General features: G+C 35.0%; 2 protein-coding genes across 7 annotated transcripts in view; one reads left to right on the top strand and one right to left on the bottom strand.

Annotated features, from left to right (window-relative positions):
• The window catches only part of ZCWPW2 (zinc finger CW-type and PWWP domain containing 2), a 158,495-nt gene extending 142,748 nt beyond the window's left edge, over window positions 1-15,747 (bottom strand). For both annotated transcript variants that reach the window (XM_054246848.2, XM_054246849.2), the window contains exon 1: window positions 15,234-15,747. In XM_054246848.2, coding sequence (XP_054102823.2) covers window positions 15,234-15,677 — 444 coding nt within the window. In that variant the 5' untranslated portion in view covers window positions 15,678-15,747. The remainder of the gene's footprint in view (window positions 1-15,233) is intronic.
• Window positions 15,345-24,904, top strand: part of AZI2 (5-azacytidine induced 2) — a 26,436-nt gene continuing 16,876 nt past the window's right edge. The window contains exons 1-4 of one of the 5 annotated variants that reach the window (XM_078354465.1): window positions 15,345-15,858; window positions 16,167-16,254; window positions 22,935-23,020; window positions 23,806-24,026. In XM_078354465.1, coding sequence (XP_078210591.1) covers window positions 23,811-24,026 — 216 coding nt within the window. In that variant the 5' untranslated portion in view covers window positions 15,345-15,858; window positions 16,167-16,254; window positions 22,935-23,020; window positions 23,806-23,810. The remainder of the gene's footprint in view (window positions 15,859-16,166; window positions 16,255-22,934; window positions 23,021-23,805; window positions 24,027-24,904) is intronic. The other 4 variants (XM_017965911.4, XM_078354463.1, XM_017965910.5 and 1 more) reach the window with 4 other exon arrangements.

Here is a 24,904-nt window from a genome sequence, read left to right as displayed (position 1 = left end):
CTCCATTCCCTCTGCATGCCACTCAACACATTGTATTATAGTTTATTTAATGAAGTCCTCTACAAGTCCACTCATATCTATCTTATTAATTGCTTTATCCCTAGCATCTAAAAGAACACTTGTCAAAGAGAAGCACCGAATAAATATTTATAAGGCATAAAATAATGAAAAAAAATAAACTTCAGAGTTAGACTGGCTTAGGTAGTGTTGATATTCAAAATATTTAACAAAAATCATGGCCATATGTAACAGTTGAACATCATCCCTAAGTCTGGGCTTAAATTCTCACTTCATTTCCCATGAGTTTTTCAAATTAAAGCAAGTCAGTTAAATGATCTGAACATCTTTTCATCATCTGTATATGTTGATGGTAATAATAGTTAATTTGTAGACAGTTTTAATGATGAAATTAAACAGCCTATGAAAAAAACCCATTTCAGCATCTGAGACACACTGAAGACATAATAAATGTTTGATTTCCTTTCTAGACTGCTTTTAAGTGAGTTATATTTCTAGTTAGATAAGAAAATTACAATGTGCAAAAACCAATGTAGAATGATAACACTCTAATTACTTTGTCTTTCATGATTTTAAGTGCTCAACAAATAATTAGTTTTCTTCTAATTTTAAACTACATTTATCTTTAAGCTTCTCTATGATGTATATTTAACTTTCATTGTTCACTCTTTTACCAAATTAAGAAATTTGTGCCCATGTCAACCTTACACTTAATGATCCTACAAAAATTTATTAATAGCCTCTATCTATGCAAAACTATTATCATTCAGAGACTAGTTAATGCAGATATTGGTGGATAATTTCTAGCGTAGCTCCAAGATGCTTAATAAAGAGCTTCTTTTCTTTTTTAATAATAAAGATAACTGATAGGTTTCATCCTATCAGTTAGTCAGAAATCAAAGTAGAATGGACAGAAACAGCTTATTGCCATATTTGATGGCTGATGCCTTTGGCAGCAACTATACTCTGCTGTGTTAAATATTTTCAAGGAAAAAGCAAGTAAATAATTGGAAATTTGATAAACTGTGTTAAATGCCAACTCCAAATCCTAAGAATCAAGCTATATGCTTTAGGTCTACATTGAATGGCTGCCAATTTTATTCAGTATATTAAGGCTTGTAAGAATAAAACAGATATAACAAAGACAGTTAAAATCAAGTTCTTCAGACTGTCTTCAAATATAATCATATTACAAATAAAAAAATTACATCCATAGATTGAATGAAAATAGAAAATATAGACTGTTTAGTTATTTTTCCCTGCATGTGTCCTTTCTCAATTGACCTTAAGATTTAAGTTATATTGTCATGGAAGTCATATATATAGCTGACTGCTTAAAGGTAAAATTTTGTTGCCGTATTATGAAAGAAGTCTTTAATTAAGTTAACCACTTTCCTTAAACTACAGTACCCAAAAATAGAATCTTGAGCTAATCTAATTAGACAATTGTAACTTGTCATTTAAAATGATTATACATTGTCATTTACTTTCCTTATTTTTGAAGCAAATGTCATAATCCCAATAAAGAGTAATAATGTTCTTGTTCTCAGTTCCTTTATACAGTTATTCCAACTGTATAATGATTGTTTCAAGAATCACTACACAAATATTAAGTAAAGGACTCTATCACAAGTTTTAAAAAGAGAATGTAAAAATGGAAGTAGTTTTAAATTGCATGATGCAAAATTGAGAGCATGCATGTATCACATCTAAATTTGCAGAGTAAAAAAACAACAGGTTGAAGATAGGAATAATCTGGAATTCTCCTCTGGAAAGAAACAAAACAAACTAAAGGTCTCTAAACAAATCAGTAATAAAATACAAAAAAATCATGTAGTGAATTTAATAATGGAAAAATATTTCTGTCTTCACTTTGAATTTCATTAGAACTGTCTAAAAACCTAACTGAGAAATAAAGAATGTAATTTCAATCTCAAAACTAAAATCATGCCTATGCTTAAACAGTATGTTCACAATATATTGTTAAGAAAGCAAATTGTCTAGTTCTGTTTAAGATTACAGACTAATTCATTTTTCCTTCCATTAAAGTTACACTTAAGACATAAAAATATACACATAAAAGAGAAAAAAAGGGTTAGGGAGTAATCAGTGAACAAAAGATTTCAACATATATTTTGAGACAAAACTTGTATCACCAAAATGGTGGAGTACAAGCAATTTAGCTCCACCTCTCCTCGAGAAGAAACTAAAAACAAATACCTTCTGCCTAGATTACCACCAACAGTATCCCAGAACTGAAATCTGAGGATGAAGCAATCCCTGGGTCCAAAGAGAAATGAAAAAACTCAACAGACAATAAAAAAATCAGATTTCTAGATTCATGACATCCTTCCCACAATCTGCCAGACACCATGTGCTGGTAAAGTTGAGAACAGACATAAATCCAGAACTCTAGTACTGTAAGTTTGGAGTGCAACAGATTCATACCTCTAGAATGAAACTCCAAAGATAAATCTATCAAAAAAATAGCTAGAGAAATCTGTAAAGAGATGGGTAATATAAAAATATGTAAATGCTCTTGAGTTATTTTTTATAAGGTATAAGGAAAAAAATATGTAAATGCGATAACTAAAAGCCAAAATGTGAGAGGAATGGAGTGAAAGTTTAGAGGTTTTTTTAATTTCTTCATTATTTGTTTCTATTCTTTTCTTGTGATCTAAGATTAGCTGTTATCTCCTTAAAATAACATCTATAAGATGTTTTTGTAAATTCATGATAACCACAATCCCAAAACCTGTAATAGATTCACTGAAAATATCAAGAACCTGCAATCCCACTGCTGGGTATCTACCCAAAAGAAAGGAAATCAGTATACTGAAAAGACATCTGTACTCCTATGTTTGTTGTAGCACTGATTACAACAGCTAAGATTTAGTAGCAACCTAAGTGTCTATCAATAGATGAATGGATAAAGAAAATGTGGTACATATTCACCAGGGGTACTATTAAGCCACAAAAAAAATGAATGAGATCCATCATTTGCAGGAACAGGGATGGAAATGGAGATTATTATGTTAAGTGAAATTAGCCGGGAAGAGAAAGACAAACATTTCATATTCTCACTTGTGGGACCTAAAAATCAAAACAATTGAACTCATGGACATACAGAGTAGAAGGATGGTTACCAGAGGCTAGAAAGAGTAGTAGAAGAATGGTGGGGGAAGGACAGATGGTTAATGAGTAAAAAACAAACAAACAAAAAAAAAAAAAACAGAAAGAATGAATAAGACCTACTATTTGATAGCATAAAAGGATGACTATAGTCAATAATAAACTTCATTGTATTTTTAAAATAACTTAAAGAATGTAACTGTATTATTGATAACTCAAAGGAAAAATGCTTGAGATGGATACCCACTCTCCACGGTATGCTTATTTCAGATTACATGCCTGTATCAAAACATCTCAGGTAGCCCATAAATATATACACTTATGTACCCACAAAAATGTTTTCAAAAATCAACCAATAGATTAAAACATACTACCAGAATCACTTAACCACAAAGGAAGACAGTAAGAATGAAAGAAAGAAAGAAAGAAAAAGAAAGAAAGAAAGAAAGAAAGGAATTACAAAGCAATCAGAAAACAAGCAACAAAATGGAAGTAGTAAGTCCTTACTTACCAATAATAACATTGACAGTAAATTAACTCAATTCTCAAATTAAAAGGCAGAAAGTAGCTGAATTAATAAAGAAACAAGACCCAAAAATATACTGCCTACAAGAAACCCACTTCAAGACACATAGTTGAAGGAGGAAAAAGGTATTACATACAACTTGAAACAAAAAAAATTAAAACAATAAAAGCAGGAATAGCTACACTTACATCAGGAAAAATCGAGTAAAAATCAAAGACTATAAAAAGAGACAAAGAGGGTCACTATATAATGATAAAAATATGACTTCGGCAAGAAGGTCAATCAATTATAAACCTCTATGCACTCACCACTGGTGCTCTCAAGTATACAAAGCAAATATTAAAGATCTAAAGAGAAGGACAGACTGCGGTACAATAATAGTAAGGAACTTTAACACCTCACTCTTGGGAATACACAGATCACCCAGAAAGAAAAATCAAAAATTAACAAAAACCTGTTAAGCAAATTCAGTGAAACTTGGGATACAAAATCAACTACAAAAATCAGTAGCAGTTATATATATATATGCCAACAGTGAACAATATGAAAAAGAACTCAAGAAAGCAATCAGATTTATAATATCTACAAAACTATAAAATATCTAGAAATCAATTTAACCAAATAAGTGAAAGATCTATACAAGAAAAACCACTGATGAAGAGAAACAAAAAAAATGAAAAGACATCCCATATTCTTAGTCTGCAAAACTTAGTATCATTAAAATGATAATACTACCCAAAGCAACCTACAAATTCTATGTAATCCCTATCAATATATTAATGAGATTTTTCATAGAAATACAAAAAACAAACGTAACATTTACATGGAACCAAAATAGAACCTGAAGCAATCCTGAGCAAAAAGAACTGGCAGCATCACACTACCTGAGTTCAAAATATATTACACAAAGCCAAAGTAACCAAAACTGCATAAAAATAGATTCATAGACTAATGAAACAGAATACAGAGAACCCAGAAATAAATCCACCCATTTATAGTCAACTCATTTGTGCTGGCATAAAAATAGACCCTTAGACTAATGAAACAGAATAGAGAACCCAGAAACAAATTCACCCACTTATGGTCAACTCATTTGTGACAAAGGTACTGAAAACATACTCTGGGAAAAGGACAGCCTCTTGAATACCTGGTGCTGGGAAAATTAGATAACCATATGCGAAAGACTAAAACTACTGTCCTATCACTCACCATATACAAGAATAAAATCAAAATGGACTAAGGACTTGAATCTAAGATGTGAAATCATGAAACTACTATAAGAAAACTACTATAAGAGAAATGCTTGAGGACATTGGTCTGGGCAAAAATATATTGCATGAGACAACAAAAGCACAGGCAACAAAACCAAAAATAAACAAATGAGATCACATGAAGCCAAAAAGCTTCTGCATAACCAACAATCAACAAAGTGAAGAGACAACCTACAGAATGAGATAAAACATATTCAAACCATCCATCTGAGAAGGAATTCATAACCAGAAACTATAGGGCTCTCAAACAACAAACAAACAAACAAACAAACCCTAATTGTAAAATAGGCAAAATATCTGAGTAGACATTTCTCAAAAGACACACAAATGGAGCCAGGTGCAGTTGTTCACACCTGTAATCCGAACACTTTGGGAGGGTGAAGAAGGTGAATCACCTGAGGTCAGGCATTCAAGACCAGCCTAGCCAACATGGTGAAACCCCATCTCTACCAAAAATATAAAAATTAGCCGGGCATGATAGCACACTCCTGTAATTCCAGCTATTCAGGAGGCTAAGCGTGGAGAACCACTTGAACCTGGGAAGCAGAGGTTGCAGTGAGCCAGAGATTGTGCCACTGTCCTTCAGCCTGGACGACAGAGGGAGACTCTGTCACACACACACACACAGCCAATATGAAAAAGGTATATAAAAAAAGGCTCAACATCACTAATCATCAGGAAAATACAAATCAAAACCACCATAAGATATCATCTCAACACAGTTAAAATGGCTCGAACGAAAAAATAACAAATGTTGGTAAGGATGTGCAGAAAAGGGAACCCTCATATTTTTTTCTGATGGAAATGTAAATTAGTATAGCCACTATGTAAAACAGCACAGATGTTCCTCAAAAAACAAAATACACTAAAGACTACCATATGATCCAGTAATCCCACTACTGGATAAATATCCAAAAAAAGAAAATCATTATATCAAAGAGAGAGCTTCACTCTCATGTTTATTGTAAAACTATTCACAATAGCCAAAATATGGAATCACTCTAAGTGTCTATCAATGAGTGAATGGATAAAGAAAATGTAAGGGTTTTTTATAGATAGATAGATACAGACCATGGAATATTATGTAGCCATAAAAAATAAAAAAATCATGTCTGTTACAACAACAGATGGAGTTGGAGGCTATTATCCTAAGTGAAACAACTAACAAAATCAAATACCACATGTTCTCACTTGTAAGTGGGAGCTAAACAATGAGTACACATGGAACGACGAGGGTAATAATAGACACTGGGGACTCTAAAAGGAGAGAGGTGGGAAAGGGATGAGGGTTGAAAAATTGCCTATTGGATACAATGTTCATTATTCAGGTGATGGGTACTCTAACAGCTAATCCATCAAAGCTAGGCAAGATGTCTATCTCTCCAACAAAACTGCACTTCTATCGCCTGAACCTATCGAAATAAAATAAAGAATAAATAAATAAATAAAAATAAAATAAAGGAAAAGTTACCAAGAAAGGTTGTAAATAATGCACAGAAAAAGATTAGCAGAATATACTTCAAAATGTATTAATATCAATAGCTACATTGTAGTTTTATTTTGCTCTGTTTTTCAATAGGTACTTTCTAAACCTTTGTAATTGAAGAAAAAAAGGTATTTTTAAAAAGTTATTATTTCATTCTGTGATGAAATAATATCCAATCTTCAGAAATTTTGGTTGTTAATATTTCATGATTTGCTTATTTTCCTTTTCTAAAAATACTGATGTATCTCTTAAACTTCTAAAAACATTCACGTCTTTATATCATAAGAAAACGACTATAGATGGTCCTTTGATATGCCGTATGAATTTTAGGATAGTTATTTTCTGTTGTTGTTTTTTTAACAATAGCCATACTAGTGGCTGTGATGTTAATAATTTTAATTCCAGTCATCCCTTTTAGTAGTGCATTCTTTTCCTGTTTATTCTATCAGTTACCAAAGGATGTATATTAAAATCTACTTTAGATTTGCGTCGTAGTTTCATCAATTTTTACTTCATTTCTTACTAGGCTGTTTCTTTAGATGCACATAAACAGAATTGTTTTATCTTCTGGTAGAAGTGACACTTTCTTTCCTGAAAATCTGCTTTGTTTCATGTTACCATAATTATACCAAGCTACTTTAATGTACGCATTATCAATATTTTCTGTTCCTTCACTCTTTCCCATGTATCTCTTATCATCAGCCCACAGTTTTTTTTAATTAATCCATTATGACATCTTTGTTCTGAATAGTCTACTTACATTTAATGTAATTACTGATACATTTGGTTTTAAACCAATCCTCTTAGCAAAACCAGTAAATGTCAATGATTTCTAATTTTTTCTAAAATTTCTCATTAAAATGAGTGACCAAATGAAATTATGAATTATAATCAATATTTAAGTTTTCAAAAGTTTAGCCAAGAGGAGATGGGACTATCATAATCTACGATGTGTAGGAGAAAAAAGATACTATCTTTAATGATCTCTTACATAAAGGAATGTTTCATGAACACATCACATAAATACACCTAATGCTACATTTTATAGTTGATAATTTCCTGATTGCTCTATAGTTTTTCTCTCCTAAAAAAACAGTGAATAGCTTGTTCTACAGTTTTGGTAAGGATGAAAATCCTTTATAACTTCTCAAACTTTTTTTGTTGCTAATTTATATTTAGAAAGGAAGGATTATGAAGTATTCTGATAATTTATTTAACATCAAGATACACATTTTTCCCAAGGCTTTCTTCTCTTTTCTTCAACCCAAGCCATTATTTTTACCCATGAAATCAAAGATACCCACATGTATATTTTTGTCAAATAAGTTAGCTCTACTAGAAAATCCTAGTTGTCTTCTGCTTAGTTACACAGAAAAAAAAAATTTTATTGACTTAGACTCTTTATACTATGTTTTGTAGCCTCATAAGAAAATATTAACCAAAATAGAAAAATAACTATTCAAACTTAATGAATACTTACGATCAAAAACAGTTACATTTTTCACAAAAGTTAATGTTACAAATAATTTTAAATAAATCCTCAACTTAAAACACAAGATAATTTGGGTGGTAAATCTGACCATTTCCACTTTCATTTAATATAGTATTAAGAATCAAAAATAATACAAGTAAAAAATAATCTGGCTTCTAAAACTCAGTTAGTTTTGAGCAATCATCTCCGTTTCTAGACTCAACATATCAATAACTTTCTCAATGTACAGTTTAGTATTTCTAGGTAGTAACAGTTTTCTGTGTTTTCTCTGATCTTTAAACTTGTATCTAGCACAGGTATGTGCACATACCATCTCACTTCAAACAATACATGTATTGAATTGTCTAGTTAGGAAAACAAAATACTTTTCAAACAGAAAATTTGAATTATTCCAGAAAAAGGATTGTTGGAGAGTAAAATGAGACATAAATGCCTACTGCAACTTCTGACCGTAATATTCAGATAGCAATCTAATCTATTATGAAGATTTCGGAGAACACTGAGAATTCTTATTTTAGTTTTGGGTGGTCTGTGGAGAAAAACCTTTCTATTTCAAGTACAAAGGATATGTGACTTTGAATTGTACTATACAACACTTGATGGTGAAAAAGTGATGATGCTTTACTGGTACATATTCCAAATAAATTTAAGAGTCAACATATTCTAGTAAAATTCCTTACCCAGACATATAAGATTCTCTTGTAAATATGTTTTCATTTAGGACAAATATGTGAGAAATAGATCTATAATTCTCAAACTAATGTTAAGAGAATTTTTCTGGGGTTCCCCAATTCTCTGAGAATTTGAAAATTATTTTTAAAATATCAATGACCTTAGAAATTAAATACTGTAAAAAAAAAATCAGGGTCATTTGAATGAAAATCTTGTCAGTGTGTACAGATACCCAATTTCAGTGCCTATATTGGGAGCATTTACAAGAGGTGGTGGAGAAAGAGGAAGGTCCATCAAAAAAATGTTAAGGACTCATTTCAGGAGTTTAAGAAAAGTATAATGATAACATTTACAGTTTTTAAAGATCACTTGGAAATGAATATAAAGAATGTGTTGGAAGAAAAAAAAATTTAAGTGAAAACTATCGCAATAGTTTAGACAGCTAAGGAGTAAAACCCATAAAACTAGGTGAACAGATTTGACTGTGGGATGAGGGAAGGGATTACTAAAGCCAAAAGGGAATGATATAGAATGACTATCAAGAGCAAATAATAAGGTAATTTCAGTGAATAAATAACACATTTTTGAGGGAGACTTAAGAATCACTTGAGTACTTATTCATAGGCAATTCAAAATCTTTATCTTTAGGAAACCATATCTAACTTTGTAATTAGCACAAAGTATATTAGTCAGGGTTCTGTAGAGAAGCAGAACCAACAGGATGCACAGATATATATGTTTGGATATATATACATATATAATTGGTCCATGTGATTATGGAGGTAGACTCCCATGATCCGTCATATATAAGCTAGAGAACCAGAGTTCAGTCCAAGTCCAAAGGCTTACAAACAACAAGAGCCAATGGTATAAATTCTAATCTACAGGCAGAAAACTTAAGTCCCAGCTCAAATATTCAAGCAGAGACAGCACGAATTCTCCCTTTGTCTACCTTTGGTTCTATTCAGGCCCTCAGTGGATTGGATGACGCTGCCCACTCCATCTACTATTCAAATGCTAATCTTATCTCAAAACACTCATAGACATCCCATAAAGAATGTCTAACCAAATACATGGGCAGCCCATAGCACACAGTAAAGTTGACAAATAAAATTAACCATCACACCACGTCAAAAATTCCACTTTTGTATTGTGTGAGTTGCGCAATGGGTTTGGAAATTTCTTTCTCTTTTGCTATATAGTCTATTTGAAAAATGTAGCTTAATTTCTTTCGATAGATCTTAATGAACTCTGTCACCTTTTCATTAATATTTATTTGTAGCTTTATAGAATGGCTCTCCTCTGAATAATTGGCTTTGTCTTCCTGGTTTTTACAATATAAATGAAAGCCTCAAAACACAATTTATTTTTCTTTTCCCATTCTAGTTAGGAAAAAAAGAATTTTTCTTTTCTTTAGAGTCACATATAGTTACTATCAATAAAAAATAAAAAAGGGAATTTCTTATCATGTTGTTAAATTTCACACAGTTTTTTGTCAATGTGCCTGGTTTCTCTAATAGGTTTTACCTCCTCTAATTTAAAAAAGCCATTTTGCCTATTTCATCCCAGTGCCTAAAACAGTGTCTGGCACATGATTGGTGCTCAATAATTTGCCAAATATTTAATAAATAAAGAAATCCATATTTCAAACAGCAAAATAGTATAACTGCAAAGCTTCAGAGGAGGGTCTCTCTTACTCTGTCAAATAAGTAGTATAGGATTCCCTTTACTGGGTCTTCTCTGTATAATCTACCAACCACCTCCTGGGTTTTCTGTTGATGTTCTCCTGTTGGTTGTTCTCATATTTCTTCTCCCTATTATTCTTCAAGTCAAAGGCTTTCTAGGACCATTAATTTTTCTTCACCATGTTTCTGCCAGAAAAATCATTGCATTTAGCCATTGGCAGACAATTATGGTACTGTTTTATTTTGGAAAAAAAAAAGCTCTGTCAGCAACCAATTCCTATTGAATGCAAAACGTATCTGAGTCAAAAAGTTCTTAGTGAAGCACAGATTGTATGTCTAGGACAAACTGTCTGCTAGAGTCAACTGTCATAATTTCTTTTATAAGTTGAATATAAATGCCATAGTAATTTAAAATCTACCATCTTTCGTCTTTTTGGAAAGTACATGAACAAGCTCTCCTTTAGCAGCTGAGAACTTGATATCATCCCTCTTTTCCTTGAATTCATATTTCCATCTCACTTCCTCCACACAAGCTTATCCTAACATAATATATTTTGACATTTCAAAATATTTTAAATTGATCACTCTATCATAATTCCTTAAAACAAAAAAAAGTAAATTTTAAAATGTCCAAGAACATAAGTTCTAATATTGTCATCATTAAATTACTAGAATAGTGTTGATGAATATTTAACATATAAAAAACTATAGTTATTTTTAAAATATAAAAAGCTTTTTTTTTTTTTGAGACAGAGTCTCACTCTGTCACCCAGGCTGGAGTGCAGTGGTACAATCTTGATTCACTGCACCCTCTGCTTCCTGGGTTCAAGCAGTTCTCGTGCCTCAGCCTCCCCAGGTGGCTGGGACTACAGATGTGAGCCACCATGCCTGGCTAATTTTTGTATTTTAGTAGAGACAGAGTTTCACCATGTTGGCCAGGCTGATCTTAAACTCCTGATCTTAGATGATCAGCCCGTCTCAGCTTCTCAAAGTTCTGGGATTACAGGCATGAGCCACCATGCCTGGCCTATAAAATACAAAGCATTTATTGGAAATGCATGTCATAAAGAAATGCACAGAACTTTCTATCCCCTCCCTCATTATGCCATGTACCCAGAAATAAATATTACTAATTGCCAAAAAGAAATGGAATTCAGGTTAATTCTATTTTTATATGTTATATTCTTTCATTCCAAACATTTGGGAGTGTCATGATTTCTGGTTGTAGCAATAATGATTTGTGTGAACTCCTAAGTTACATACCAAAAATCACATAGGGGTATGTAGCAAAAATTATTTTTAATGATCAGCTGATAACTCAATTTGGTCCTTCTGCAATTATTTTCTAAAGCAACTGAAAATCACCAATTTTGCAAAAGAATTAACTACTCGGTCATTAGATTCATTCACTTTCTAAACACCACTATCAAGAATTAGGTCAGATAAGGTATCCCCATATTTGTCAGTGAAGGAGGAACAATTGCTAAAGAGGAAAGCAGAAAGATGTCTAGTTCAGCACGCTCTGAGGAAGATCAATTTTAGGAACGAAAACATGCAAGTTGACAACCTGAGAATTAATATTCTTAAACTACCCTTAACTATACAACCCTCTGGAAAGCCTTTACATACCTCTCAAGGTTAAGTGTAAAGGATATATGTTGCCCAGTTCAGAGACTGCTGGTTTAAGATACACACAGGTTTAGATACATACAGTTTAACACAAGTCATGAACTTTAAGGCATTCATAACTCTCTCTCCCTCTCTGTGTGCGTGGTTGTGTGTGTGCATGCTCGCGTATGCATACATCTGAGAGAGAGGAAAAGGAGGGGTAAAGAGACAAGAAAGAGGGGAGAGGGAGAAAGTACGGGAAAAGAGGGAAGACAACCGCCTATGCCCAAGTATCAGTTTTTAATTTTGGTCATAGTCTTGAAATCGTTTTTATCCTTGTCACTAGAGGAAGAAGTTTCAAAAAAACAACACTGATAGATTGACACTGAAGCTGATATGAATATAAAAAAGACAGACACTGTCATTTCAATTTAGTGGTATTGATACATTAAGTCTTCTTCCTCTGACAATGAAGAGCCACATCTATCCAGGGTGTGCCAAAGCACAGTACTCAGAATACACAACAAAGAAACAGAAAACATGACCCCTGGGGTAGTTTGACACTAATCAAATTAAATATACAATTTAAATCACTAATCAGAAATTCACTTAAAATCTTTTCTTAAAAATTGCACTTATTCTTTTTACTGTAAATATTCTTCACAGCTCAGATACAGACATAGTCCTCATTTAAGAAAAAAAATTTTTTTATTTACATGTTGCCTAAGATTTGAAGCTCTAAAAATGCACCTTATTCTATTACCTACAAATAAGAAAAAAGGCCAAGCCACAGTCAGAAGTTGTGCTAGGTTCCATATTTTTTGATTTGCTAAGATACTGGATTTGAAATCCAATCTAATCCAGTGAAAAAGGGAACCCAGTGTCGGCCAGTATCATGTCCTTCAGAAGCCCTATCCCTGATGGAGAACATCTGGACCTTGGAGTTGGTGTGGGAGGGTGAAAAATGGTGAAGGAGCTTTTGAAATACCTTTTTTTTTTCTTTTGAATGACAACATGTAAACAGGTCAATTTTCAAAGTGCCCAGTGTCAACAGTGTTCAACTCAGTCCAAAATGTCCATTCTGAGAAAAGTATATATAGATACATACATATATAAATATATATATATATATTTTTTGAGACAGAGTCTCACTCTTATCACCCAGGCTGGAATGCAATGGCTGGATCTCGGCTCACTGCAACCATCACTGCCCAGGTTCAAGCGATTATCCTGCCTCAGCCTCCTGAGTAGCTGGGATTACAGATGCCTGCCACCACGTCAGGCTAATTGTTGTATTTTTAATAGAGACGGCGTTTCACCATGTTGGTAAGGCTGGTCTCGATCTCCTGACATCGTGATTCCCCCCACCTCAGCCTCCCAAAATGCTGGGATTACAGGCATGAGCCACCGCGCGTGGCCAAAACTATATATTTTAAAAGCAGTGACTTGTTTTGAAAATTTCAGATTGAATTTGTAGCTACAAAAAAATATAATGGTTCAGAAGAAAAGAAACTGGCCTAAACCTGGCCTTGGAGACAGCTTTTTGGATGAGGTAATTCACAACTCCCTCTTGGGAAAATATGAAAATTCCTGAACAAAATGCCTAAGCAAAGTTCCAATAACTTTCAATGGAATCAAGATGCTCTGGAAAACCAACCACTCACAACTAGTTGGCTATAAGTTATCAGTTAGGACCCCTACATTCTTTTCTTTCTGTTATCTAGCTTAACAGTTATATAACTATTCTCTTTTCCTATAAAATGTCCCTATCAAGATATCAAGACTGTAACTTTCAATTAACTTATCAGAGGTCTTTCCCTGATAATAAACCTTTAATACATGATTACATCTAAACTGTGTAACAAGTTTTCTCTAATAATTCATTTTATTTGCTAAAGTTAATTAAAGTAGAAACAGGGTGGAAAGTGACCATTTGCAGCTAAATGCAATGAATATATGGATTATATTTTGTCATAATGTAGCAGGGGTTCCACAACCCAAAAAGAAAAATTAAGACGTTTTGCTTGACTAAATAATGATATTTGTATATCCTGATTAAGTAAATACGTTTGTTAATAAACTCATTATACGTTTGTTAATAAACCCATTGTGTGGGATGCACTGTAAAACAAAAATGGACTCTCATCAGATAAACTTCAAAATACTGATTTGTGACATTTTATTTTTATTTACCCTGAAAGAAAAGATTTAAGTGATTTTTCCTGCCTTTTCAACAATGCTAAAATTATTTTAAATTATGAACGAAGATTCGAAAACATTTTTACACCTTCAAATTAAAAACCAGGTTACCACTTTATTTCTGATGACTCGTGATGCCTCAACCAATTGTGCTAGCATTCTTCAAAACTCTACTTGTAAAAACACACCACCTAATGGTTCCGTTTGAAATTGAAAATTCTCAAAATGCATCATGGAAGCAGTCAAAAAAGTTAAGGACTAATACTTGCTCAAAATATTAAAAATACTGCTCTCTTCCGTTCTCCAGCCCACTAAATTGAAGGAAATCATTTCCTTTCTCAACGATAACACTAATAAAGATTTCTAAGTATTTTTAAAAATATCCTATAACTTCAACTTGTGGTCTTAGTTCATAACAGCTATAAATTTTCATTTAAATCTAAACCAAAATATAATACTACCGTATTTTCAAGTGAACCCTTGAGTGGAATTCATCCTATTGGACTGACAGTTGGACTGATAGTTAAGCCTGCAGATGACAAAATACTACTGTAAGGAGGTGGTGAGGAATGTCCGTATTGCTAATTGGCGATTAGTGAAGTTAAATTTCCTATAATTATTGTTCCTTGTTTATTTAATCAATAATACCCTAGAGCTACAGGGATTCCATCTGGCTGCGACCTTCAATGACTGTAATTAATTCAACTACTCGTAACTCCACAGCTAGGGACTATCATTTAGAAACAACCAGTTCCCTGGTGGCAACTCCAGGGAAGCCAGATAAATTCTGGCATCTTCACCCTGTGTCTCATTCCATAAACTGAGCAGTGTGCTGGAAGCCGCGGTGCCATTTGTGGGTAACCATAGCCCCCAAGCTATTCGTCAAGCTTGTACCTCAAGGGACTGCCTGAGGGCTTGCAACGAGCCTAGAAAACAGGCTACTGAGGGTTAAACGGCTACTAACAGGTTTCCCAGTTCCCAGCCACGTCTGGCGACACCACGTCGTAAACCTGTAAAGGCGCTACTGAGCCGAGCACCACGCGCTCGGGAACCCCCAAGACGACGCTGAGTGAAAAAGACGCGCTAGAGGGCGCCCCTGAAAGCGACGCTTGGCCCGAGACACTGGAGCTGGTAACGCTCTTACCCAACACAATTCCACTTCACTCCGCCGCCGCCGCCGCCTCCGCCTCCTGGCGTCGCGCGGCCCCGCCCCGTCTCGCCGCGGAGGCTCACGGGATGTGTAGTACACCGCGCTGCCACTCCTGCACTTCCCCACCTCCACGACCGAACCCAGCTTGGCGAACGCCCTCCCAGCTCCCTCGGGCCTGACTTCCGGTTTCTCGCACCGCCCTGGCGCCGAGCCCGCGGACAGCGGCAGCCCCTTTTCCGGCTGAGAGATGATCCACCCTTTCAGTCCGTAGCTGCAGAGCTTCCCCTCCCTCCGGCCCGTGCTGGTCCCGACGGCGGGCTTGGGTCGCGCGCGCGTATTGCTGGGTAACGGGCCTTCTCCCGCGTCTGCCGGGCTCCTCCTGCCTCCTCTCGCCCCTCTTTCCAGAACGTCCAGGGTTCCTGCCGAGTCCGAAGACATGGGATTCCTTCCGCGGCGCACCCCGAGCAGCTCCCTTCGCTGTGGAACCGGCGGTATCTTCGAAGAAACCGGAAGCCCGTGGTGACCCCTGGCGACCCGGTTTGTTTTCAGTCGGTTTCCAAACACTAAGGAATCGAAACTCGGCGGCCTTGGGGGCGGCCCTACGTAGCCTGGCTTCTGGGTGAGTGACTCTCCAGGGCCGGGCGGCGGATAGGGATGCGGGCAGTGCCGCGGCCAACCTCCGCTGCTGTTGCTGGTCGGAAGAGACACGTCATTTTTCTCACTCCCTCCTGCGCCCCCTACTTTGACTAGGGAGCGGCCCACTCCTGGGCATCCCTCTCTTTCCCCTGTTACCCCCACACCCCAGCTGTCCAGGCCCTTCTTGGTTATTCACTTAACTTAGCTAATTGCTCCTTTTCTTTCCGTACTCTGACCTACTGGGGCGCCTTCGGTTTTTTTTCATTCATTGGGACTACATCTGTATCGGAGAGAAAAGAGGGACGTGTGTCTAGGACGGTACTCCCCGGGCATCTGAGTAGTGAATATCGACCCCCTGCACTTGATCGAGGGCTAACAGGTATTCGTCGTTTCTCCAATGTCTAACTTGTATACGGTATTCAGTCCAGCCTTCAGCTATTTGTTGAGTGATTACTACTACGTGCAAGGTAGGCTAACACCCTCTACACACAAGAAACCCCAGTACTCGAAAGCGACAAAATGCCCACGAAAACTCTGATACAAATCAAACCTTTAGTTGCTCCCGGACATAATGCAGATTTGTTAAGGGGATCAAGAACAGACATACCAGGATTAAAATTGACCCTTGCTCCTTAAGTATAGAAGACATTTTGGTTTTTAGTTTGGAATTTCAAATTGGGTTGAGCAAGACCTCGAGACACAATTTCGTTTCTCTAAAAACGCCTTATCTCATTGCCCAATCTTGTGATCATTCCATCGTCTGTAAATTGAGAGAGAGCCCATCTTTACAGGATATTTACAAAATTTTAATGTGATATTGTAAGTGAGACATCACATGCAAATAGAAGGTTTTAGTGTTAAAGAGACAGCATAACATAATGAGAAATGACGCTGGATTAGGTCAGAACACCAGTACCTGAATGCAGATTTTTCCACACTTGACAGTGAGTAAGAGGCTAAACTACTTCCTCATTTTCTTTATCTCAGAAATGGGGGTAATACATACTCTAAGGCACCAAAGCATAGTTTCTCACAGTTATGCTGACTCTGGAGTCAGCTGCCTGATTTTCCTTTCTGGCTCCTTTACTTCCTAATGTTTTTATGTCTCAATTTCTCTACCTGTAATACAAGGAGATTCTTTACAACCTCAGAGATATTACATAGATTTACTGAATCCTTATGAAGAACAAATAAGATCGTTTCTCTAAAAGGTGAAGCACACTGCTTGGTGTACCATAAACACGTGGCTACTATTACCAATGCAAGTCCTTGTCCTGATTATTAAGCAAAATGATGAAGTTTTTTTATAATCCGTGAAGTAATAGAACCAATCTTTTTTCTTTTTTACTGAACTTACATTCAGAATCCAAGTATAGTTGTCTTATCACTGTTAGAAAATAATTATCAATAACACCAGTAACATTGAATGTATGGTAGGTGCCCAGTTGCATTAAAGGTATTACTGTATGAAAGGAATGAAAAGTAGACTTCTCTTCATACCTATGCTGACTCTGGAAGAGTCCTGTGTTTCCGTGGCAATGCAAACTCATTTCTAGACTAACGCAATTTGTTGGATGACTCAGTGAGGGTCATAAAAATTAAGTTGGAGTTTTTCTTCTTATTGTATATCTAACACAGTACGTTTTGGACATTTATTGAATTACAGGGCATTTTATTGCTAATGTATACATACTAAGCAATGATGTCTTGAAAAGAGGTACTTGATGACCCTTCTTTATAACTAGTTAGGCTATTTCTGTCCCTCTTTGATTACAGACAGAGAAAGATAAGTAAGCATTGGTCTGTTCATCTTTATAAGCCTTAATTTTTGCTCCATAGTATTTTGACTGATTGTACGAAATGGGTATGGGAATATCCTAGCTTTTCAGAGGTAGAAAGGTGATGAAAATTCTAAATATGATTTACTTCAAGAGGCAATATAGAATACAGAACCTACCATATAGGCCTTGATTCAAACTTCAGCTCTATCACATATTACTTGTGTGAATATTGGCAATTTACCTCGCCTCTTTGAGCCTCAGTTTCCTCATTTATCATGGTGCCAATACCTTTCTAGCCAAATTTGGTGTGGACTTGAGATAATGTGTGTACTATACCTTATAGGCAGTTCCTGGCATAAATGTGAATTCCATTCTCTCTGTTTAGGTTGCCATTATTCTGTATTCATACTAAACTTTTGCCTTCACAGTTTAGTAAGGTGTCATCTTAGTGATGCGATCTAACCCTGTCATTCTACAGATGGAAAAATTTCTATCTGGAGAGGTAAAGTGAACTAAACTATAATCAGGGTAGTAAATCCTAGGCTAGAATCTGTGTTTCTGAATCCTGGGCAAGTGTTCTTTTCGACATAGTTATTCCGTGTCCATATTCTTCTTAGGATAACCAGAATCCCTTTTGTATTGCCTCTCCAAATTAAGAGCACTGACTTAGAAGACAGCTTATTTGGGTTCACATCTCAGCTTTGCCACTGATTAGTTGTGTAACTATAGGTAAGGTATTTAACTTTTCTAAGACTTCATTCATAACTTTGGGTGATAGTACTTAGCTAAGTGGTAGAAAAACTCATGTGAAAGCGTTAATGACTGGCATATGTTAAGTGATCAATAAATGGCAGATATAAAGATGATGAAATGTGATGGGATAATCATACTTATTCCTAGAAGACCAGTCAGATATCAGCAGATAGGTTTTCTAGTATCCCAAACCTTGATATATGTAGCATATGAACAACTGAAAGTTCTCTCAGTGTTGACTGCAATGATGAAGGCTAAAATTTAAGATCCTCTAAAATAATTCTAATAGTGTTTTAATCTTGTTTTTTCCTGTGTTTCTCCCCAAGCCCCAGGTAATGCTGTTCTCATTTCTACCTACTTTATCTGACAAGCTGTGCCCTTTCTCCATTATTATTATTGGAAATTTCATTGTTCTCAAAAATAATTGTCAACAGCGTTTACCTCAGTCTTTTCTAATTCTCTTTTTACGTTTAAGCAAACCTCTAAAGGGAAACAAAATTTAATTGCCAAATATATGAAATATTTGCATGACTACGTATAGAAATACTTTCCTGTAAATATGTTTTATTTAACCCCCCATTATATTGTGATGAGATGATGAATGTGAAATTACTTTCTGTAATATTAAAAGTAAAATCTTAATGCAAAAGTGAAAGGGTGTTTACTAATTCATAACATAGAACTGACCATGCCCACAAATGTTCAAGGATAGTAATGAAAACATAGGTTTATTATTTTAAGAAAATTTAAATTGTGATAACAAAACTAGACATAATGTTAAGTGTCTCCAGATGTTAAATGGTATAACTAGCTTGGTCTAGTTTGTCAAAGAGAATAGTAGCCAGTTACACTATTACCATTTATCTAGAAAATCAGACTTGATGAGCCAACTGATTTGTGTGCACACACACACAGCCATTTTATCGCAACTAAAATGTATAAAACTGAATCTTTAATATGAGGCAGATTGCCACAGCTCCCTTTACTTCTCTGTAGAAATATGTTTTATGGAGGATGCTTGCATAGCAGTAAAACCAAAGGCTACACATAGCCTACTTTGTTATTTTGCTAACAGGTTTCCTTTTGTTATATTAATAAATATAATGGGATATCTGCCTTGTATTGTTTCCTTTTTAAGATCTCACTTTCCCCGGCCCTGTAGCTTTTACTCTCAGAAGTCTGGTTTGTACAGACTAATACGCTAAGTATTAATATTCTCATACTTGTGATTTCATATTTATTTTTGCAGGGATAGAAATTAAAATTTTAATTATCCATTTTATGCCAAATTTAAATGACAGTTATTTTAGAACTTAATAAAAGTGGATACATATCTGTGCTGCTAGCAGATTGTATGCTTTAATATGTGGCTATTTCTTAATGTAACTTTTAGGACAGATAAGCAATTTGATGCTGCTTTTCAGCATATTCTAAGTAATGTTTATAGTATAGAATAATGGTATAAAATGAAAAAATCTTTTTATGCCATTGTTTTCTTACAGAGAAAACATGTATTCAACTTTTGATTTACAAATAAAATGGCAACAGATATCAATAGGTAAACCAGTCTGACTACTCATATTGTCTTAAAAATGACCGGCTATCATGTTGTATAAAATCTGACATTATTGGCTGGGCACTGTGGCTTATGCCTGTAATCCGAGCACTTTAGGAGGCAGAAAAGGACGGATCACAAGGTTAGGATATCGAGACCATCCTGGCCGACATGGTGAAACCCCGTCTGTATTAAAAATACAAAAAAAGTAGCTTGGTATAGTGGTGCGCACCTGTAGTCCCAAGTACTTGGGAGGCTGAGGCAGGAGAATCACTTGAACCCAGGAGGCGGAGGTTGCCGTGAGCCAAGATCACACCACTGCACTCCAGCCTGGAGACAGATTGGGACTCCATCTCAAAAAAAAAAAAAATGACATTATTATATCATTATACCCCCTTCCATATAAAGTACTTTTGTAAGCCTTCTGAGGGGTTCCTGGTCTTGTAGGAGTGTAAGGTTTTGTAAAAGATTCATTAGAGAGGGGAAAATATTAATAGCTCAGGCTCTAAAATTCAAGTCCTGTTTTCATGCTAATTATGTGATCCTGGCTGAGCTTCATTACCTTTCCAGGTCCCAGTTTTCTCATCTGTGAGATGAGTTTGATAAGATTTTGTACCTCATAGGACAGTCTTCAGAATTAAATGGGATAATGTTTGTAAACATTTAGCATAATGCTAAGTAGTTCATTTGGTTGTGAATTTTTTAAAAAATCAACACATGTAAGTATTCGTACCCTTTAATCATGTGCAGGCCTAAATTTTTTAAAAATCAACAGAATAAGCATCAAAATCCATAGTGTCTCTATCAGGAAGGACCATCTCAGTTTGTCTCCATTCTGTTTTTTTTAATCTCATCTCCTGCCACTCCCCTTCTCAACCTCTCTCCCCACACTTAGATCTCTGAACTTGTTCCTTCTGCTGGAAGTTAGCAAACTCTAAAGGTGTAAGTACAATAAGTACAATACAATGAAAATCACCATCCTCTTTATTTAAAGGTACAGTGTTAAGAGACATTTGCTCTTTTGTGGTATCTTCTGTGAAAACCACTTCTCCCCATCCCTCAGACCTTCAATAGCATTTTGTATTGTTTCAAATGTATTGCCTACCTTTATAGTATAATAATAATTTTTCTGCATAACTCTGCCTCTCACTCTGGGTTTTTCTTGCTGTGTAAATGATTGTTTCATGATAAAAATGAAGAAATAAATCACAGCTGAGCTAATTAGAACTTTGCGTAAAACAAAAGTGCATGAGCCCTGATCCTTAAAATACACAAACCTCAGGATATCTGTTTTTGACTTTGTAGGGCAGTTAATGGTATTTCTTATTTTCAGCTGTCTTTAGAAAAAATACGCATCAAATAAGTCCTCCCCATTGGGTGATTATTAAATTATTTAAGCCAAATGTCTAGGATGGGCACAATTTTACCTCTCCTTAAACTAGACTGTATTCTACCACTTACCTAGCCATCTATGCTTATTTTACTTCTACTTTTAAGGGGTGCGTGTGTAAGAGTCTTATATGAAGATATATATGCATTCTTTCAATTTGCAACATGGGAATAACTTGTACTTTTCTTCTGAAAGGAAATAATGAGAGTTTCAGCTAGCAAGAGCATGACTGGAATGATGTTTGCTCTTATTAAGAGACTGAAAAGTAAACTCTTTTAGAGGAAGAAAATTTAAACTCTTCATTATTAGGAGAAACTGGCTTGCATCAGAAGTAGCATGAATTAATTATGATTCTGAGAATCTGCCACTTTTTTGGTATACTGTAGATAGCATAGTTTATTCTTGTTCTTGTACTTTATTGAAAAACTGGGAAAGATTGTACCTTAAGAGTGGAGTTGTCTTGTATGGTTAGAAAATGTTAAATTGGTGTTGGTGAAGATTGACTAGAAGGCAGGTTTCACCTACTCAAGACTTGTAGCATACACATTTGTTTTTATCTGCCTTTCATGCAATCCTAGATACAAATTGCTGAGATGCTGCCAACTCTTGCTTTAGTTGACCACAACTGGAAGTTTTTAATTGTACAATTAGAAAAGCAAAGTACTAACCTTTTGTTAATATTCATGTGGTTTGAAATAAGGCAAAAGGAATGTTACAGGCAGTAGTTGGCACAGGAGAGAGATTAGACATTTTGGAAGAAAGTAGGCATAGTGAAACACAGGTTTGAAATATGGCTGTAATTAAATTGCCTGTGTTTATATCTCAATCTGCACTTAATATGGTTTTTCTTGGAGACGGAGGTTTGCCCTGTCACCCAGGCTGGAGTGCAATGGCACAATCTCATCTCACTGTAACCTCCCCCTCCTGGGTTCAAGCAATCTGCTGCTTCAGCCTCCCAAGTAGCGGGGTCTACAGGCAGGCACCACCACGTCCAGCTAACGTTTTGTATCTTTAGTAGAGATGGGGTTTCAGTTTCACCGTGTTGGGCAGGACGGCCTCAAACTCCTGACCTCATGATCTGCCCACCTCGGCCTCCCAAAGTGCTGGGATTACAGGCGTGAGCCACTGTGCCCAGCCCTATGTTACTTTGGAAAAAGTACTTAAGAAACCTCCTACCTCAGTTTCTTCATCTAATGTTCTTGAACAGTGACTGATACTAGTAACCACATTTTATTTCAAGCAAGGGATAGTTTAAAAACTCACTTTCTAGTAATAATTACTGACCTAAGATACATGACATTCAGTCGATAATCTTTATTTAGAATGCTGTATTTAGTGTTTTATTTTAAACTAAAAAATATTTTAAAGAACTTTTTAGGTTCTCCTGCATGATCTGAAGTCCCTCTTACCCTCTTTTTCCCAGGAGGTCTTAAAAGGTTTTAGCCACAGTTTCTCCTTCTATCATGTTTTTCAGGAACATGACTCCCAGAGAAGTAATGCTGAACCTAATAGCAAAAGTAGATGTACAGAGCAAGTCAATTTTTCATTTAATAATGAAGGCAACTAGCTTCTTCTTTTAGGTTTTAGAGTCAGAGTTTCATTTGAATCCTACTCTACCCACTCTTCATTCAGCAATCAATATTTATTGAGCAACTTCTACACAGTGGTGAGTTGAGAACACAATGATGAGCAAAACAGACATAGCCTCTGCCCTCACAGAGCTTAACATTCTTCTAGATTTAACTGAGCTAATTCAACTTTCTAAAACCTACCTGTAAAATGTAGATAATACCTACATCATAGAATTGTTTAGATGATTAAAAGAGATGATAATATAAGAATGTAGTGCAGGATAGTGGGACATAATGGACACCCAAATGTTCATTTATTGTTTTTGATTCTGAATATACAACAAACATAACCAGTTACTGGTATGGAAAGAATATAGTAGAGTATGCATTCAGATTTCTATAATATTAATATGTTGTAATGAATTATACTCAAAGAATTTTTGAAAATTTATAAATTGAAAAGCTGTAAAACTTGCTGTAAGAGGTCTAAGTGGAAATGTTAAGGGAAGAAATGTTTTGGGATAAAGTATTTTTTAAAATTTTGACTGTTTTAATGGAAAGTGATATTTCAGACTTTTATAGAATGTACTAATAATTATGGTTTTAAATGCTTCATAGATACCATCTTATTTAATATTCCTAAGAATCTATGAGGTATTTGCTATTATTTCTTATACTTTATAAATAAGGAAACTGAGGCATAGAGGTTAAGCAACTTGCCCAAAGTCGGACAGACACTAAATGGTAGAGTTTAGAATACAACCCAGATGGTCTGGTTTTTAAACATTGTTCTAGTATTTACATTAATCTAACTAGAACGTTTTTTCCTTTTCACTTATTCAGTGAGACATTTGTCATTCATATTTTTTCTTTTAAACAGCTGTCATGGATACCCTGGTAGAAGATGATATCTGCATTCTGAATCATGAAAAAGCCCATAAGAGAGATACAGTGGCTCCAGTTTCAATATATTCAGGAGATGAATCTGTTGCTTCTCATTTTGCTCTTGTCACTGCATATGAAGACATCAAAAAACGACTTAAGGATTCAGAGAAAGAGAACTCTTTGTTAAAGAAAAGAATAAGATTTTTGGAAGAAAAGGTAATCTTATCTTTTACCTTCATTGTGTTCTGTGACATAAGGAATAATTCAAAATATTTGCAATTTTGAATACTTTTTGTCCTCTCTTCCGTGGTTGTGGGCATTATACTTACCATCCTGTGTTTCACATACTATGTACTTGATGAATATTTATAGGAGAGGATTTAACAACTTGGAGTAATAGTCCAAATATTTTCCTTTCTTTTTCAGGTTTACTTACCTTTGTAGCTGTATATATTTTATTTAGAATTTTCAAATCTGGGCAAAAAAAAAGATATACCAACAAAGGAAATTAAGTGTCAAAGGAGGAAGCTTCTGGAACATTGTTCCAATAGGTTTAATAGTATCTTTACCAGGGCTGAAATCTTTATCTCAGTTTTCTTTCTCTTTTATTCTTTAACAGATATAATAGGAATAATGCTTTTAACTGATGAGTTAATATTTTCTGTTTACCTTTCCATGTATAATTGTGACACACCTAACTGCTATAGAATATGTAAGTAAAGTAGCTGATTCAATATGAAGCACCAATCTACTTGGCTTTATGTATGGGGAATCTTCTTTAGTTATCCTTTTATTTTTGATTTTTAAAGTTTTAACTTATCTTAGTTTATATTTTTTCAGCTCAGATCAGAGCGTTTTTATTCTACAAAGAGCAGCTACCACCAAGGGTGAAGAATGAGTTGTCCTGTGTAATGGAAATTAATTATCCAGGGAAATTAATTATGCTATATAAAAAAACTTGAAGATGGGGCTTGGCAGAGTTTGATTCATTTTGGTGGGAAATAAGAGGCAAGGAGTCAGTTGTAAAAATAATTATAATTTCTTTGTATTCATATGAATTATTTTTACTTCAATGTTGATTATGTAAATTTGTA

The sequence above is a fragment of the Callithrix jacchus genome, chromosome 17, assembly GCF_049354715.1.
Source record: "Callithrix jacchus isolate 240 chromosome 17, calJac240_pri, whole genome shotgun sequence".
In the NCBI taxonomy this organism is placed as follows: domain Eukaryota; kingdom Metazoa; phylum Chordata; class Mammalia; order Primates; family Cebidae; genus Callithrix; species Callithrix jacchus.
Note: the sequence above shows the minus strand (reverse complement) of the source record. Positions and strands in the feature narration are given on the sequence as shown.